The sequence below is a fragment of the Neopsephotus bourkii genome, unplaced genomic scaffold, assembly GCF_033783945.1.
Source record: "Neopsephotus bourkii isolate Nb327-2 ecotype Australia unplaced genomic scaffold, CSIRO-AGI_Nbou_v1 NB_1677, whole genome shotgun sequence".
NCBI classification, from domain to species: Eukaryota; Metazoa; Chordata; class Aves; order Psittaciformes; family Psittacidae; genus Neopsephotus; species Neopsephotus bourkii.
In genome coordinates this window covers 9382-26534 of record NW_026902151.1, presented here as the reverse complement: position 1 = coordinate 26534, position 17153 = coordinate 9382, and the positions used below count along the sequence as shown (strand labels likewise).

Genomic DNA, 17153 nt, shown 5'->3' with positions numbered 1-17153 from the left:
AAACGAGGCGTTTTTTGCCTTAAAATGAAGGGTTTTGCCTTAAAACCAGATGGGGTTTTTTTGCCTTAAAACGATGGTTTTATTGCCGTCAAATTGCAGGTTTTTGTCATCGAACACAGCGTTTTTGTTGGTTTTTTCCCTTAAAATGAGGGGTTTGGACCCAGAACTGATTCCCCCCCCCCCCTTCTTCATCCTAATCCTAGAACGGGGCTGTTTTCCCATCCCCGTTTTGGGTTGTTTGACCCGAAAATGACGATTTTCCCCCTAATTTGGGCCACGCTTGCTCGGTGCCACCCGAAACCTTTCGTTTCCTGTCCAAACAACGTTCTTACCCAAAACCAGCTGTTTTCCACCCAAAACCCCCATGACCCTCGTTTTCCCATCTAGTCCCTTCGAAACTGGCTTTCGGGGCTAAAAAAGGGGGAAACGGTCAAAACGCGGTCGAAAGCGAGAGCCGGTGGTTGCTGATGGGGGAAATGGGGCGAAAAAGGGGCTTTTTGGGGCTATTTTGGGCCAGGACCGTTGCACAGCTGCAGCTGTGGGTCCGAAGGGTGCCTGCTGATGGAGCCAATGGGGGAGCCCCCCAATAGCCCTATTGGGGGTAGACCTGATGGTCCTAATACAGGGAGACCCAATGGGCCCAACCCTATAGACCTAATGGGCCCTATAGACCTAAACCCTATAGACCCTATAGACCTATAGACCCTATAGACCTATAGACCCTATGGACCATAATACAGGTAGACCCAATGGACCCAACCCTATAGACCTAATGGGCCCTATAGACCTAAACCCTATAGACCCTATAGCCCATAATGGAGGTAGACCTGATAGCCCCCCAATGAGCCCCAATGGGCACCCCTATAGGCCTGCTAGCCCTAATGCAGGTAGACCTGATGGCTCCACACAGGCTCCCACCATCCCCCCGCCACCCCATTGGGTCTCCTGGTGGCTTTGTCTCCAGCAGCCAATGGGAGGCCTCCCCCCCCACCCCCCCCCTTTAGACCACGTGGTCCATGACGTTCTTGTAGTGGGGGGGGGGGCTTGGCTTGAGGTGGAGGAGGGTGGCCAGGACCCACTTGACCTGCGGATGGGGAGCAGCCAGCAGCCAATGAGCACGCAAGGAGACAATGGGCAACCAATGGGCAACCAATGGCCACCCAATGACCAACCATCACCCAATGACCAACCATCACCCAATGACCAACCAATGGGCAACCATCATCCAATGGACAACCAATGGGCAACCATCACCCAGTGACCACCCAATGACCAACCACCACCCAATGACCAACCAATGGGCAACCACCACCCAATGACCAACCAATGGGCAACCATCACCCAATGGCCACCCAATGGCCACCCAATGACCAACCAATGGGCAACCATCACCCAATGACCACCCAATGGCCACCCAATGGCCACCCATCACCCAATGGCCACCCAATGGCCACCCAATGACCAACCAATGGGCAACCATCACCCAATGGCCACCCAATGGCCACCCACCACCCAATGCCCCATCCAACCACCCTCCAACCACCTATGGAACCCCCAAACCTCCTCCACCTCCCATAGCACCTCCATCCCTCCCCCTTCCCCACCACCCCCGGGCCCCATAGGCCCCATAGGAGGCCCCATAGGAGACCCCCACCTTGCAGAGGGTGACGGTGGCGCTGTAGCAGACGCTGAGGAGGAAGAGGGTGACGAAGACGGCGACGGTGTCCCAGGGCCCATTGGGGTCCCCATGGCAAAGGTCCTCAGGGAGGAGCATCTCTGCAGGTGGGGACAGGGGGGGACAGAGTGGTCCATCCATCCATTCATTCATATCCATCCATCCCCATCCATCTCCATCCATCCATCTCCATCCATCCATCCATCATCATTTCCATCCATCCATCTCCATCCATCCATCTCCATCCATCCATCTCCATCATCATCTCCATCCATCTCCATCCATCTCCATCCATCCCCATCCATCTCCATCCATTCATCTCCATCCATCTCCACCCGTCTCCACCCATGATCCATGCAAACTCCCCTAAATTCCCCCAATTCCCCCATTTTCCCTCAAATCTCCTCAATTTTCTCCCAGTTTCCCCAAATTTCCCTCTGATTTCCTCAGCCATTCCCTGATTCCCCCATTTTTCCCCAAATTTCCTCTATTTTCCCCTAATTTGCCCAAATGTGCCTCAGATTTTCCCACTTCTTCATTTATTTCCCCAAATTTTCCTCAAATTCCCTCGGTTTCCCCCTGAGTTCCCCAAATCTGCCTCAGTTTGCTTCAAATTTCCTCAATTCCCCCACTTATCCCCATTTCCCCCCATTTTTCCTGTTTCCACCCAAATTTTCCTCGATTTGCCTCAAATTTCCCCAGTTTTTCCCTGATTTCCCCTCATTTCACCACTTTTCCCAGAAATTTCCTTCCTTGGCCCCTCATTTCACCCAATTTTCCACAATTTCCCCCAATTTCTTCAGTTTCCTCCTGGTTTTGCCCAAGTTTTGCCCAGTTTCCCTCAGTTTCTGCCTGATTTTCCCAATCTCCCCAAAATTTCTTCCATTTCCCCCCCCAGTTTCCCCAAGTTTTCCTCAAATTTCCTCTGTTTCCCCCCAATTTTCCCCAATTTCTCCTGGTTTCACCCCCATTTTCCCAGATTTTCCTCAAATTTCCTCATTTTATCTCCCAATTTTCCATGGATTTTCCCAAATTTGCTTGGAAGATCCATCATCCATCATCCATCTCCATCCCCATCCATCTCCATCCATCTCCATCCATCTCCATCCATCCCCATCCATCTCCATCCACCATCCATGTCCATCCACCTCCACCCATCTCCATCCATCCCCATCCATCCCCATCCATCTCCATCCATCCCCATCCATCTCCATCCATCTCCACCCATCTCCATCCATCCCCACCCATCCCCATCCACCCCACCCCCATCACCCCACAGAACCACACACACCACTTGAGCCATCATCTCCTCCTTTATTCCCATCCCCATGGAGACCCCGCCCCCCAACCTCACTTCCTTTTACCGGGGCTCCTGTTGACGCTGCGCTGGATGAACCTCATGGGCAGGGCCTCGTGCACCACCATGCACACGAACGTGGACCCCTTGCCCCACTCCTCCCTCGTCACCTCCAGCCGGCTGTACAGGAAGAAGGAGCCGTCCCCCGTCTTCTCCTTCATGGCCGCCGTCGTCTGGAAGCTCCGCCCCTCCACGGGGTCCTGGTTCTTCTGCCACTCCACCGAGATGGACTCTGGGTAGAAGCCTCGCACCAAGCACGTCAAGCTCAGCGTGGGCCGGGAGCCGCTCAGCTCCTCCAGAGGAGGGGAGAACAGGTACACGCTGGGGGTCAAGCGCTTGCCTGTGGGGTGGGGGGGGACAACGACACTCATTGAGGGGACATTGGGGTGTGGGACACCCCATAAGCACCGTGGAATGAAGCCCAGCAGCCCAGAGCGGCCGTAAAGGGAACCCTATGGAGATGCCACCACCACCCAAATCCATGATAGGGGAACCCCATCGAGACGGCAGCACCCAAAGCACCCCAATGTGATGCCAGAGACCCCATAACCACCACAAACAGAAATCCCATTACCCCATAACCACCATCAATGGAACCCTATGGAGATGCCACCACCACCCAAATCCATGATAGGGGAACCCCATCGAGATGGCAGCACCCAAACCGACCCAATGTGACGCCGGAGACCCCATAACCACCACAAACAGAAATCCCATTACCCCAGAACCACCATCAGTGGAACCCTATGGAGATGCCACCACCACTCCACTCCATGATAGGGGAACCCCATTGAGACGGCAGCACTCAAACCGACCCAATGTGACGCCGGAGACCCCATAACCACCACAAACGCAGATCCCATTACCCCATAACCACCATCAATGGAACCCTATGGAGATGCCACCACTACCCAAACCGATAATGGAGGGACCCTATTGAGACACCACCACCCAAACGAACCCGATGTGACTCCAGAGACCTCATAACCACCATACATGAGCCCCATTGAGATACCACCACCTCCAAACCCACCATCAATGGAACCCTATGGAGATGCCACCACCACCCAAACCGATAATGGAGGGACCCTATTGAGACACCACCACCCAAACCGACCCGATGTGACGCCAGAGACCCCATAACCACCACAAACGCAGACCCCATTACCCCATAACCACCATGAATGGAACCCTATGGAGATGCCACCACCCTACGGGTCCTACCTGGCTTCTTGGCGATGGTGCGGCTGATGTCAGAGGGCAGGTCCCTGTGCTGGACCTTGCAGGTGAAGGTGACCCCGTTCTCCCAGTCGCTGGTGGACACCAGGACCTCTCTGGTGGCCGTGAAGGTGCCGTTGAACTGGGCCTTGACTTGGAGGAGGTTGGAGCTCAGGGTCTGGCCTTGGTCCTTGCTCCAGGTGATCTCCAGGCCCTCGTCACTGGGTAAACTGGTGGCCATGCAGCGGAGCCGGGGGCTCTGGGACACGTAAAGGTCCAATGGGGACGGGGGCAGGACGAAGACTTGGATGGAGCTCGAGTCCGGAGGGGTGCCTGGGAAGGGGAGAGGAGACCAGTGGAGGTGGCGCCAACCGGTTGGGCCCTATGGAGGTGCCAGCACCCAACTGAAGGTCAATGGGGCCCTATGGAGGTGCCACCACCCAAATGAAGGTCAATGGGGCCCTATGGAGGTGCCAGCACCCAACTGAAGGTCAATGGGGCCCTATGGAGGTGCCAGCACCCAACTGAAGGTCAATGGGGCCCTATGGAGGTGCCACCACCTGATTCAATGAGAGAAGAGCCCCATAGAGGCCAAAGCAAGGTCGATGGAACCCAATGGAGATGCCACCACCCAATGAAGCCAATGGAACCCAATGAAGACCCCACCACCCAATGGAGCCCAATGGAGATCCCACCACCCAATGAAGACCCCACCACCCGATGGAACCCAATGAAGATCCCACCACCCAATGGAACCCAATGAAGACCCCACCACCCGATGGAACCCAATGAAGACCCCACCACCCAATGAAGACCCCACCACCCAATGGAACCCAATGAAGACCCCACCACCCAATGGAGCCCAATGAAGACCCCACCACCCAGTGGAACCCAATGGAACCCAATGGAGATGCCACCACCCAATGAAGACCCCACCACCCAATGGAACCCAATGGAATCCAAAGGAGATGCCACCACCCAATGGAACCCAATGGAACCCAATGGAACCCAATGAAGACCCCTCCACCCAATGGAACCCAATGGAGATGCCACCACCCAATGGAACCCAATGGAACCCAATGGAGATGCCACCACCCAGTGGAACCCAATGGAGATGCCACCACCCAATGGAACCCAATGGAACCCAATGGAACCCAATGGAGATGCCACCACCCAATGGAACCCAATGGAGATGCCACCACCCAATGGAACCCAATGGAGATGCCACCACCCAATGGAACCCAATGGAGATGCCACCACCCAATGGAACCCAATGGAGATGCCACCACCCCATGGAACCCAATGGAGATGCCACCACCCAATGGAACCCAATGGAGATGCCACCACCCAATGGAACCCAATGGAGATGCCACCACCCCAATGGACCCCAATGGACCCCAATGGACCCCAATGGACCCCAATGGAGCCCCATGGAGCCCCATGGAGCCCGCACTCACTGAAGCACTTGGTGGCGGGCAGCTGGAGGCTGGTGCCGGTGGCCGGGTGGGTGGCGGCGCACACCAAGGTCTTCTCCTGCCATTGGTCCACGGTGAGGTTGAGGCGGGCGCTGGCCCGGAAGGTCCCGTCCCCATTGGGGGCCTCGATGAGGGGCGGGGCCGGGTCCAAGGGCTCCGAGTCCAGGAGCCAATGGAGGCGCAGCGGGGGAGGGGAGAAGGCCGAGGCCGAGCAGAGGACGTGGACGGAGCCCCCCGAGCAGGAGTGGAGGAGCTCGAGGTGGGGGGGGAGGGGGGGGGACACTGGGGGGGGAGGGGGAGGAGGAGGTGACGAAGGACACGAGGAAGCACAAGGTTAACACCATTGTACCCATTTAACCCCATTCACCCCAGTTCAAACCCCATTATAATCCATCTGAACCCCTTTAACCCCATTCACCCCAGTTCAAACCCCATTATAATCCATCTGAACCCCCTTAACCCCATTCACCCCAGTTCAAACCCCATTATAATCCATCTGAACCCCCTTAACCCCATTCACCCCAATTCAAACCCCATTATAATCCATTTGAACCCCTTTAACCCCATTCACCCCAGTTCAAACCCCATTATAATCCATCTGAACCCATTTAACCCCATTCACCCCAGTTCAAACCCCATTATAATCCATCTGAACCCATTTAACCCCATTCACCCCAGTTCAAACCCCATTATAATCCATCTGAACCCCTTTAACCTCATTCACCCCAGTTCAAACCCCATTATAATCCATCTGAACCCCTTTAACCTCATTCACCCCAGTTCAAACCCCTTATAACCCCATTATAATCCATTTTAACTCCATTTCACCCCATTGTACTCCATTTTAACCACATTTACCCCCATTTCACCCCATTTTGCCCCCATTTAACCCCATTTCAATCCATTTCACCCCATTTACCCGTTTTACCCCATTATACCCCATTAGAACCCATTTTTACCCCCATTTAACCCCATTTTACCCCATTTCATACTATTATAACCCCATTATACCCCATTATAATAAATTATAACCCCATTATACCCCATTGCACCCCATTATACTCCATTATAACCCCATTACACCCCACTATAACACATTATACCCCATTATAACCCCTTATAACCCCATTGTGCCCATTGTACCCCATTTAACCCCATTATACCCTATTACACCCCATCATACCCCATTATAACCCCACTATAACACATTATACCTAATTACAACCCATTATACCCCATTATAATCCCATTATAACCCATTATACCCCATTATAACCCCATTATAACCCCATTATACCCCATTATAACCCCATTATAACCCCATTACACCCCATTATAACCCCATTACAACCCCATTATACCCCATTATAACCCATTATAACCCCATTACACCCCATTATACCCCATTATACCCCATTATAACCCCATTACACCCCATTATAACCCATTATAACCCATTATACCCCATTATACCCCATTACACCCCATTATAACCCCATTACACCCCATTATAACCCCATTATAACCCCATTATAACCCCATTACACCCCATTATAACCCCATTACACCCCATTATAACCCCATTAACCCCATTATAACCCCATTATACCCCATTATACCCCATTATACCCCATTATAACCCCATTACACCCCATTATAACCCATTATACCCCATTATACCCCATTATAACCCCATTATAACCCCATTACACCCCATTATACCCCATTACACCCCATTCCCCCCCATTATACCCCATTCCACCCCATCACTCACCATTAACAACCACGCTGCCGCTGAACCCCGTGGCCCGGTGCCCCACAGCGCACGTGGCCTCGCTCTGCCCCATAGCCAGCCCCACGGCGCTCGCCTGCCTGTAGAGCCCCATAGCGGCCCTAGAGGGGGGGTACGCCTTGGGGGGCACCAATGGGGACCCCCCCCCCGGGAGGGTCCAGGTCATGGTCACGGGCAATGGGGTGAAGCCCGACGCCAGGCACCCCGCTATGGGGCTCGCTATGGGGCTCGCTATGGGGCTCGCTATGGGGCTGGCTCCGCAGGGCACCAATGGGAAGAGCGATGGGGGCGTCGCGGGCGCTGCAATGGGTACAGGGGGCGTTAGAGAGGGGTAAAGGGGACCCATAGGGACCCATAGAGACCCATAGGGACCCCATAGAGACCCCATAGAGACCCATAGACCCCATAGAGACCCATAGAGACCCATAGAGACCCCATAGGGACCCATAGAGACACATAGGGACCCCATAGAGACCTCATAGAGACCCATAGAGACCCCATAGAGACCCATAGGGATCTTGAGGGACCCCCCTGCCCCACAGGGACCCCCTGCTCTATAGGGAACCTATAGTACAGCTCAGCTGGACCCTGCCCCATAGAATCCCCTGCCCCATAGAGACCCCTGCCCTATAGGTCCCCCCTGCTCTATAGGGTCCCTATAGCACAGCTCAGCTGGACCCATAGGGACCCCATAGGAACCCCTGCCCCATAGGTCCCCCCCTACACTATAGGGTCCCTATAGCACAGCTCAGCTTGACCCTGCCCCATAGAAACCCCTACCCCATAGGGTCCCTATAGCACAGCTCAGCTGCCCCATAGGGACCCCTGCCCTATAGGTCCCCCCCTGCTCTATAGTGTCCCTATAGTACAGCTCAGCTGGACCCATAGGGACCCCATAGGAACCCCTGCCCCATAGGTTCCCCTACACTATAGGGACCCTATAGTACAGCTCAGCCGCCCCATAGAAACCCCTGCCCCATAGGAACCCCTGCCCCATAGGTTCCCCTACACTATAGGGACCCTATAGTACAGCTCAGCCGCCCCATAGAAACCCCTGCCCCATAGGGACCCCCTACACTATAGGGTCCCTATAGCACAGCTCAGCTGGACCCTGCCCCATAGGGACCCCTGCCCCATAGGTCCCCCCCCTGCTCTATAGGGTCCCTATAGCACAGCTCAGCTGCCCCATAGGAACCCCCTGCCCTATAGGGACCCGCTTGCTCTATAGTGTCCCTATAGTACAGCTCACCTGGATCCTGCCCCATAGAACCCCCTGCCCCATAGGTCCCCCCCTGCTCTATAGGGTCCCTATAGCACAGCTCAGCTGCCCCATGGGGATCCCTGCCCCATAGTTTCCCCTACACTATAGGGACCCCATAGCACAGCTCAGCTGGACCCTGCCCCATAAAAAGCCCTGCCCCATAGGGACCCCTGCCCCATAGAGACCCCATAGCACAGCTCAGCTGCCCCATAGGAGCCCCTGCCCCATAGGGACCCCCTACACTGTAGTGTCCCTATAGCACAGCTCAGCTGGACCCTGCCCCATAGAGCCCCCTGCCCTATAGGGACCCCCTGCCCCATAGAGACCCCCTACTCTATAGGGAACCCTGCCCCATAGGATCCCCTACACTATAGGGACCCCATGGTACAGCTCAGCTGCACCCCTGCCCCATAAGGAGCTCCTGCCCCATAGCAACCCCTGCCCCATAGATCCCCCTTCCCCATAGGGTCTTCTATCCCATAGGAACCCCACACTATAGCTTAGCTGTATCCAGCCCCATAGCGGACCCGCTGCCCTATAGGGACCCATAGAGGCCCCATAGAGCCCCATAGGGACCCCAGCCCCATAGAGATCCATAGGGGCCCCCAGCCCCATAGAGCCCCATAGAGCCCCATAGGGACCCCCAGCCCCATAGAGCCCCATAGAACCCCATAGAGCCCCATAGGGACCCCCAGCCCCATAGAACCCCATAGAGCCCCATGACCCCATAGAACCCCTAAGCCCCATAGGGACCCCCAGCCCCATAGAACCCCATAGAGCCCCATAGAGACCCCCAGCCCCATAGAGCCCCATAGGGAAAGCCTTACCAGCATGGCAGCGGCTCTGCCCCACACATGGTGCAATGAGGCCCTTCCCCTCCCCCCACTTCCTGTTTCCTGCCTGACATCTGCTGTGGGGCAGCCCCATGGCGCCCCATAGAGACCCATAGGGACCCATAGAGACCCCATAGAGCCCAGTTTAAACCCATTTTAAGCCCATTTTAAGCCCATTTTAAACCCATTTTAAGCCAAATTCAAGCTGAATTTAAGCCCATTTGAAGCCCATTTTAACCCCATTTAAGTCCATTTTAAGCCCAGTTTAACTCCAGTTCAACCCCAGTTTAACCCCATTTTAAGTCCATTTTAACCCCAATTTCACCCCACTTTAACCCCAGTTTAAACTGAGTTTAACCCAAATTTAAGCCCAGTTTAACCCCAGTTCAAGCAAAGCTTAAGTCCAGTTCAAGCCCAGTTTAAGCCCAATTTAAAACCATTTGAAGCTCAATTTAAGACCATTTTAAACCCAATTTAAACCATTTTAAGACCAATTTAAGGCCAGTTTAACCCCACTTTAAGCCCAGTTTAAGCCCAGTTTAACCCCAATTTAAGGCCAGTTTAACCCCACTTTAAGCCCAGTTTAACCCCAATTCAAGCCCAGTTTAACCCCATTTTAACCCTAATTTAAGCGGTTTAAGCCCAATTTCACCCCACTTTAAACACACTTTAAGCCCAGTTTAACCCCAATTCAAGCTCAGTTTAAACCCATTTTAAATCCAGTTTAAACCCAGTTTAAGCCCAGTTTAAGCCCAATTCCATCCCACTTCAACCCCAATTAAAGCCCAGTTTAACCCCATTTTAATCGCAGTTTAAGCCCATTTTAAGCCCAGTTTAAACCCAGTTCCATCCCACTTCAATCCCAATTCAACCCCAATTCAAGCCCAGTTTAACCCCATTTTAAACCCATTTTAATCCCAATTCAAGACCATTTTAAGCCCAATTCAAGCCCACTTCAACCCCAATTCAACCCCAATTCAAGCCCAGTTTAACCCCATTTTAATCCCAGTTTAATCCCACTTTAAACCCGGTTTAATCCCAGTTTAAGCCCAATTCAAGCTGACTTCAACCCCAATTCAACCCGATTTCCAGCCCAGTTTAACCCCACTTTAACCCCATTTTAAGCCCATTTTAAGCCCAATTCAAGCCCATTTTAAGCCCACTTCAACCCCACTTCAACCCCAATCCAAGCCCAGTTTAACCCCATTTTAACCCCATTTTAAGCCCAGTTTAACCCAGTTTAACCCATTTTAACCCCATTTTAAGCCCCATTTACCCTCTCACCATCACTCCTCCACCTCCTCCTCTCCTTGCGTCCCCATTGCCCCTATGGGGTGACCCATTGAACACCTGGGAACCAGCCCTAAGGGGAACTTCCCACCCCATTGACCTCCTCCTATGGGGCACGGGGCTCCCAGTTCCTCTATGGGGCCACCACCAAACCCACTTCTCCTATGGGGCCTTATGGGGCCTCCCCCATCGACCCCCTTTAGCTCCTCCCCTCCCCATTGCCCCCCTTTAGCTCCTCCCATCCCCATTGACCCCTTTAGCTCCTCCCATCCCCATTGACCCCCTTTAGCTCCTCCCATCCCCATTGACCCCCTTTAGCCCCTCCCATCCCCATTGACCCGCTCCTCCCATCCCCATTGACCCCCTTTAGCTCCTCCCATCCCCATTGACCCCCTTTAGCCCCTCCCATCCCCATTGACCCCCTTTAGCTCCTCCCATCCCCATTGACCCCCTTTAGCCCCTCCCATCCCCATTGACCCCCTTTAGCTCCTCCCACCCCCATTGACTCCTATGGGTCCTCCCCATCCCCATTGACTCCTATGGGTCCTCCCCATCCCCACTGACTCCTATGGGTCCTCCCCATCCCCATTGACTCCTATGGGTCCTCCCCATCCCCATTGACTCCTATGGGTCCTCCCCATCCCCATTGACTCCTATGGGTCCTCCCCATCCCCATTGACTCCTATGGGTCCTCCCCATCCCCATTGACTCCTATGGGTCCTCCCCATCCCCATTGACTCCTATGGGTCCTCCCCATCCCCATTGACTCCTATGGGTCCTCCCCACCCCCATTGACTCCTATGGCCCCACCCCATTGACTCCTATGGGTCCTCCCCATCCCCACTGACTCCTATGGGTCCTCCCCATCCCCACTGACTCCTATGGGTCCTCCCCATCCCCATTGACTCCTATGGGTCCTCCCATCCCCATTGACTCCTATGGGTCCTCCCCATCCCCATTGACTCCTATGGGTCCTCCCCATTGCAGACCCAGCCATCTCCCCCCATGTGTACCCATTGGTGCCCTGCGAATGCCAGGACCAGGTCCCCATTGGCTGCTTGGCCAAGGGCTTCTTCCCAGCGCCCATCTCCATCACTTGGGTCTCCAACGTGGGCGGGGACACCGAGACCTTCCCCAGCCAATGGGTGCAGGGCTCCTACAGCGCCAGCTCCCAATTGGTCGTCCCGGCCACCAGTTTGGAAGGGGGGAGGTTCCAGTGCAAGGTGGAGCACAGCAGCAGCCAAAGCAGCATCACGGAGGTCATCCAAGGTGGGTTAATGGGCATCTAATAGGGGTTAATGGGCTTCTAATAGGGGTTAATGGGCATCTAATAGGGGTTAATGGGCTTCTAATAGGGGTTAATGGGCTTCTAATAGGGGTTAATGGGCTTCTAATAGGGGTTAATGGGTATCTAGTAGGGGTTAATGGGCTTCTAATTGGGGTTAATGGGTATCTAATAGGGGTTAATGGGCATTTAACATGGGTTAATGGCCACTATGGGTTGGTGGGCATCTAACATGGGTTAATGGCCACCATTATGGCTCAATGGCCACCACTATGGGTCAATGGCCACCATTATGTCTCAATGACCACCATTATGGCTCAATGACCACCATTATGGCTCAATGGCCACCACTATGGGTCAATGACCACCATTATGGGTCAATGGCCACCATTATGGCTCAATGGCCACCATTATGGCTCAATGGCCACCACTACGGGTCAATGGCCACCATTATGGCTCAATGACCACCATTATGGGTCAATGGCCACCATTATGCCTCAATGGCCACCACTACGACTCAATGGCCACCACCATGGGTCAATGGCCACAATTATGGCTCAATGACCACCATTATGGCTCAGTGACCACCATTGTGGGTCAATGTCCACCATTATGGCTCAATGGCCACCATTATGGCTCAATGGCCACCACTATAGGTCAATGGCCACCATTATGGCTCAATGGCCACCATTATGGCTCAATGGCCATAATTGTGTCTCAATGGCCACCATTATGGCTCCATGACTACCACTATGTCTCAATGGCCACCATCGTGGGTCAATGACCACCATTATGGGTCAATGGCCACCACTATGGGTCAATGACGATAATTATGGCTCAATGGCCACAATTATGGCTCAATGACCACCACTATTGATCAATGGCCACCATTGTGGGTCAATGTCCATCACTATGGGTCAATGACCACCATTATGGGTCAATGGCCAACATTATGGCTCAATGGCCACCATTGTGGGTCAATGTCCACCATTATGGCTCAATGGCCACCATTATGGCTCAATGGCCATAATTATGCCTCAATGGCCACCATTATGCCTCAATGGCCACCATTATGGCTCAATGACCACCATTATTGATCAATGGCCACCATTGTGGGTCAATGTCCACCATTATGGGTCAATGACCACCACTATGGCTCAGTGGCCACCATTGTGGGTCAACGTCCACCACTATGGCTCAATGGCCACCATTATGTCTCAATGGCCATAATTGTGTCTCAATGTCCACCAGTACCCCCCTAACCCCTTTGTCCCCCCCGTTCCAGGTCCCGACCTGTGCTCCCCGCCCCCTCTGTCCATGATGCTCTTGGCCTCCCCCAACCATGGCGACCCCTCGGGGTCCCTGCTGCTGCTGTGCCTGCTGGGGGGCCCCGGGGCCGGGGGGGCCGGGGTGCAGTGGGCGCAGGGGGAGGAGCCCCTGGAGGGGCGCACGGGGCGCTGGGAGGGGGCCGTGAGCGCCGTGAACGTGAGCAGGGCCCAATGGGAGCGCGGAGCCCGGTTCTCGTGCGGGGTCACACGGGGAGGGGAGCAGAGGAGGGAGGAGGTGAGCGCCGGAGGCTTCTGTGCAGGTATGGGGGGGATGGGGGGAATGGGGGGGAATGGGGGGGATGGGGGGGATGGGGGGGGAATGGGGTGGATGGGGGTGGATGGGGATGGAGATGGATGGAGATGGATGGGGATCGATGGGGATGGATGGAGATGGATGGAGATGGATGGAGGTGATGGAGATGAAAGGGGAAGGATGGGGATGGAGGTAAATGGGGATGGAGATGGATGGAAATGGATGGGGGTGATGGAGATGGATGGAGATGGATGGAGATGGATGGAGATGGATGGAGATGGATGGAGATGGATGGAGATGGATGGAGATGGATGGGGATGGATGGAGATGGATGGAGATGGATGGAGATGGATGGGGATGATGGAGATGGATGGAGATGGATGGATGGAGATGGATGGAGATGGATGGAGATGGATGGAGATGGATGGAGATGGATGGAGATGGATGGGGATGGAAATGGATGGAGATGGATGGAGATGGATGGGGATGGATGGGGATGGAAATGGATGGAGATGGGTGGAGATGGATGGAGATGGATGGGGATGGATGGGGATGGATGGAGATGGAGGTAAATGGGGTTGGAGGGGATGGAGATGATGGAGCTGGGTGATTGATGATGGTGGATGAAGATTGGAGGTGATGGAGATGGAAACGTGAGGAAAATCGGGTAAAAGGGGAATCACTGAGAACACTGAGGTGGATTTGGGGAAATCTGGAGAAATTCGACCGAAATTTGGGAAACCCGATGAAATTTAAGGCAAATTTGTGGAAATTTAGTCAAACCTGATGAAATTTCAGGAAAATTTGTGGAAATTTAGTCAAACCTGATGAAATTTGAGGAAAATTTGTGGAAATTTGTGCAAATCTGATGAAATCCAAAGCAAATCTGTGGAAATTTGTGTAAATCTGATGGAATTTGAGGAAAATTTGTGGAAATCTGTTCAAATCTGATGACATTTCAGGAAAATCTGTAGAAATTTGTAGAAATCTGATGAAATCCAGAGCAAATTTGTGGAAATTTGGGTAAACCTGATAAAATTTGAGGAAAATTTGTGGAAATTTGGGTAAACCTGATGAAATCTGAGGAAAATTTGTAGAAATTTGTGTAAATCTGATGAAATTTGACCAAAATTTGTGGAAATTTGGGTAAACCTGATGAAATTGGAGGAAAATTTGTGGAAATTTTTGTAAATCTGGTGAAATCCGAGGAAAATTTGTGGAAATTTGGGTAAACCTGATGAAATCTGAGGAAAATTTGTAGAAATTTGTGTAAATCTGACGAAATTTGAGGAAAATTTGTGGAAATTTGTGCAAATTTGTGGGAATTTGGGTAAACCTGATGAACTTTGAGGCAAATTTGTGGAAATTTTTGTAAATCTGACAAAACCCAAAGCAAATTCGTGGAAATTTGTGTAAATCTGATGAAATTTGAGGCAAATTTGTGTAAATTTGTGTGAATCTGATGGGAACCCGTGGAACCCCGTGAAAATGGGATGAATTTGCCGGGATCCCGACATCCGGAGCCCCTCCCCCCCCTTGCAGGGACCAAGCCCCTGGTGGAGGCCTCAATCCTGCCCCCATCCCTGGAGGACCTGTACCTGCACCACAACTCCAGCCTCACCTGCGTGGTTTCCAACCTCCAATCCCATTGGGGCGTCAAGTTCACCTGGGGGAGGGACCAAGGCAGCTCATTGGTCGGCGCGGCGGGGCCCGTGGAGGAGCTGCCCAATGGGCTCTATCGGCTCAGCAGCTCCCTGAGCGTCTGCGCTGAGGAGTGGAACTCGGGGGAGGGGTTCTCCTGCAGCGTCAGCGCCCCCGAGCTCCAGGAGCCAATCACCAGGGCCATCCGGAAGGAGACAGGTGGGGCAGCCAATGGGGATGGGCCAATGGGAGGGGATGGGCCAATGGGGATGGGCCAATGGGAGGGGATGGTCAAGTAATGGGGTCTAATCCCATTGGAAGGGTCTAATCCCATTGGGATGTCCAATAGGGATGGTCTACTGGGAGATGATGGTCAACTAAGCCCCATAGGAAGAGTCTAAGCCCCATAGGATGGGTCTAAACCCCATAGGAAAGGCCTAAACCCCATAGGAAAGGTCTAAACCCCATAGGATCAATCTAAACCCCATAGGAAAGGTCTAAACCCCATAGGAAGGGTCTAAACCCCATAGGAAAGGCCTAAACCCCATAGGAAAGGCCTAAACCCCATAGGAAAGGCCTAAACCCCATAGGAAAGGTCTAAACCCCATAGGAAAGGCCTAAACCCCATAGGATCGGTCTAAACCCCATAGGAAAGGTCTAAACCCCATAGGAAGGGTCTAAACCCCATAGGAAAGGTCTAAACCCCATAGGATCAATCTAAACCCCATAGGAAAGGCCTAACCCCATAGGAAAGGCCTAAACCCCCTAGGAAGCTCCGTCCTTGACCTCCTGTCCCACCTCCTCCATAGCCGCCGTCGTGAGGCCGCCATCGGTGTACGTGTTCCCGCCGCCCCCCGAGGAGCTGTCCCTGCAGGAGACGGCCACCTTGACCTGCTTGGCCACCGGCTTCACCCCAAGGGCCATCCTGGTGACCTGGACCCAGCAGGACCGGCCCGTGCCCCCCCGGAGCTTCTCCACCTTCGGGCCCCAAGGCGACGGCGAGGCCTTCAGCGTCTACAGCCTGCTGCGGGTACCGGCGTCGGCATGGCAACGGGGGGACGCCTTCTCCTGCGTGGTTGGCCACGAGGGGCTCCCCTTGACCTTCATCCGGAGGAGCACGGACAGGGCCTCGGGTAAAGCCACCGCGCTCAACGTCTCCCTGGTGCTCAGCGGCGCCGACGGCACCTGCTACTAACGAGGGCTCTCATTGGCCGGGGCCGGGGGGGTAATAAAGGATGATCCCAATGGTGGACGCTTGGTCGGTGTTGCGGGGGGGTGGGGTGGTCTTCATCCGGATGGGAGAAGAAACTAAAATAAGGGGGTTTTTGACCCAAAATGGGTATCGATGGGTTGGGGTTGGACAAGGTGATGGGGGATAGTGGGGGGGGTGGGGAAGGATGGGGTGGGAAATGGGTGGGAAACAACAAAAATGGGGGGTTTTGGGGTGTTTGGTGAAGATCTTCGTGGTCAAATTGTTTGGAAGAGGGTTTTGGGTGGAAAATGGGCGAAATTGGACCAAAATGGTGGTTTTTGGTGTCTACCAAAGATCTTCATGGTCACTTTGCTTATAAGGGGTTTTGGGTGGAAAATGGGCGAAATTGGCCCAAAATGGTGGGGTTTTTGGGTGGCCACTAAAGACCTTCATGGGCACTTCGCTTATAAGGGGTTTTGGGTGGAAAATGGGCAAAATTGGCCCAAAATGGTGTTTTTTGGGGGGTGTTCACCACAGGCCTTCATGGTCACTT

At 53.6% G+C, this 17153-nt stretch overlaps 2 gene segments (V, D, J or C); one reads left to right on the top strand and one right to left on the bottom strand.

Moving 5' to 3' along the window:
- Positions 1-3022: 3022 nt before the first annotated feature.
- Positions 3023-7611, bottom strand: LOC133224353 (Ig mu chain C region-like). The segment is given in 4 exon segments: positions 3023-3372; positions 4257-4583; positions 5708-6001; positions 7500-7611. Coding segments are annotated over 4 exon segments (1080 nt in total).
- A 4270-nt stretch (positions 7612-11881) lies between these two features.
- LOC133224352 (immunoglobulin heavy constant alpha-like) lies at positions 11882-16603 on the top strand (the record flags this gene model as incomplete). The annotated part of the segment is given in 4 exon segments: positions 11882-12170; positions 13472-13774; positions 15310-15627; positions 16218-16603. Coding segments are annotated over 4 exon segments (1296 nt in total), but the record flags the coding sequence as incomplete, so codon positions are not given.
- Positions 16604-17153: the final 550 nt, after the last annotated feature.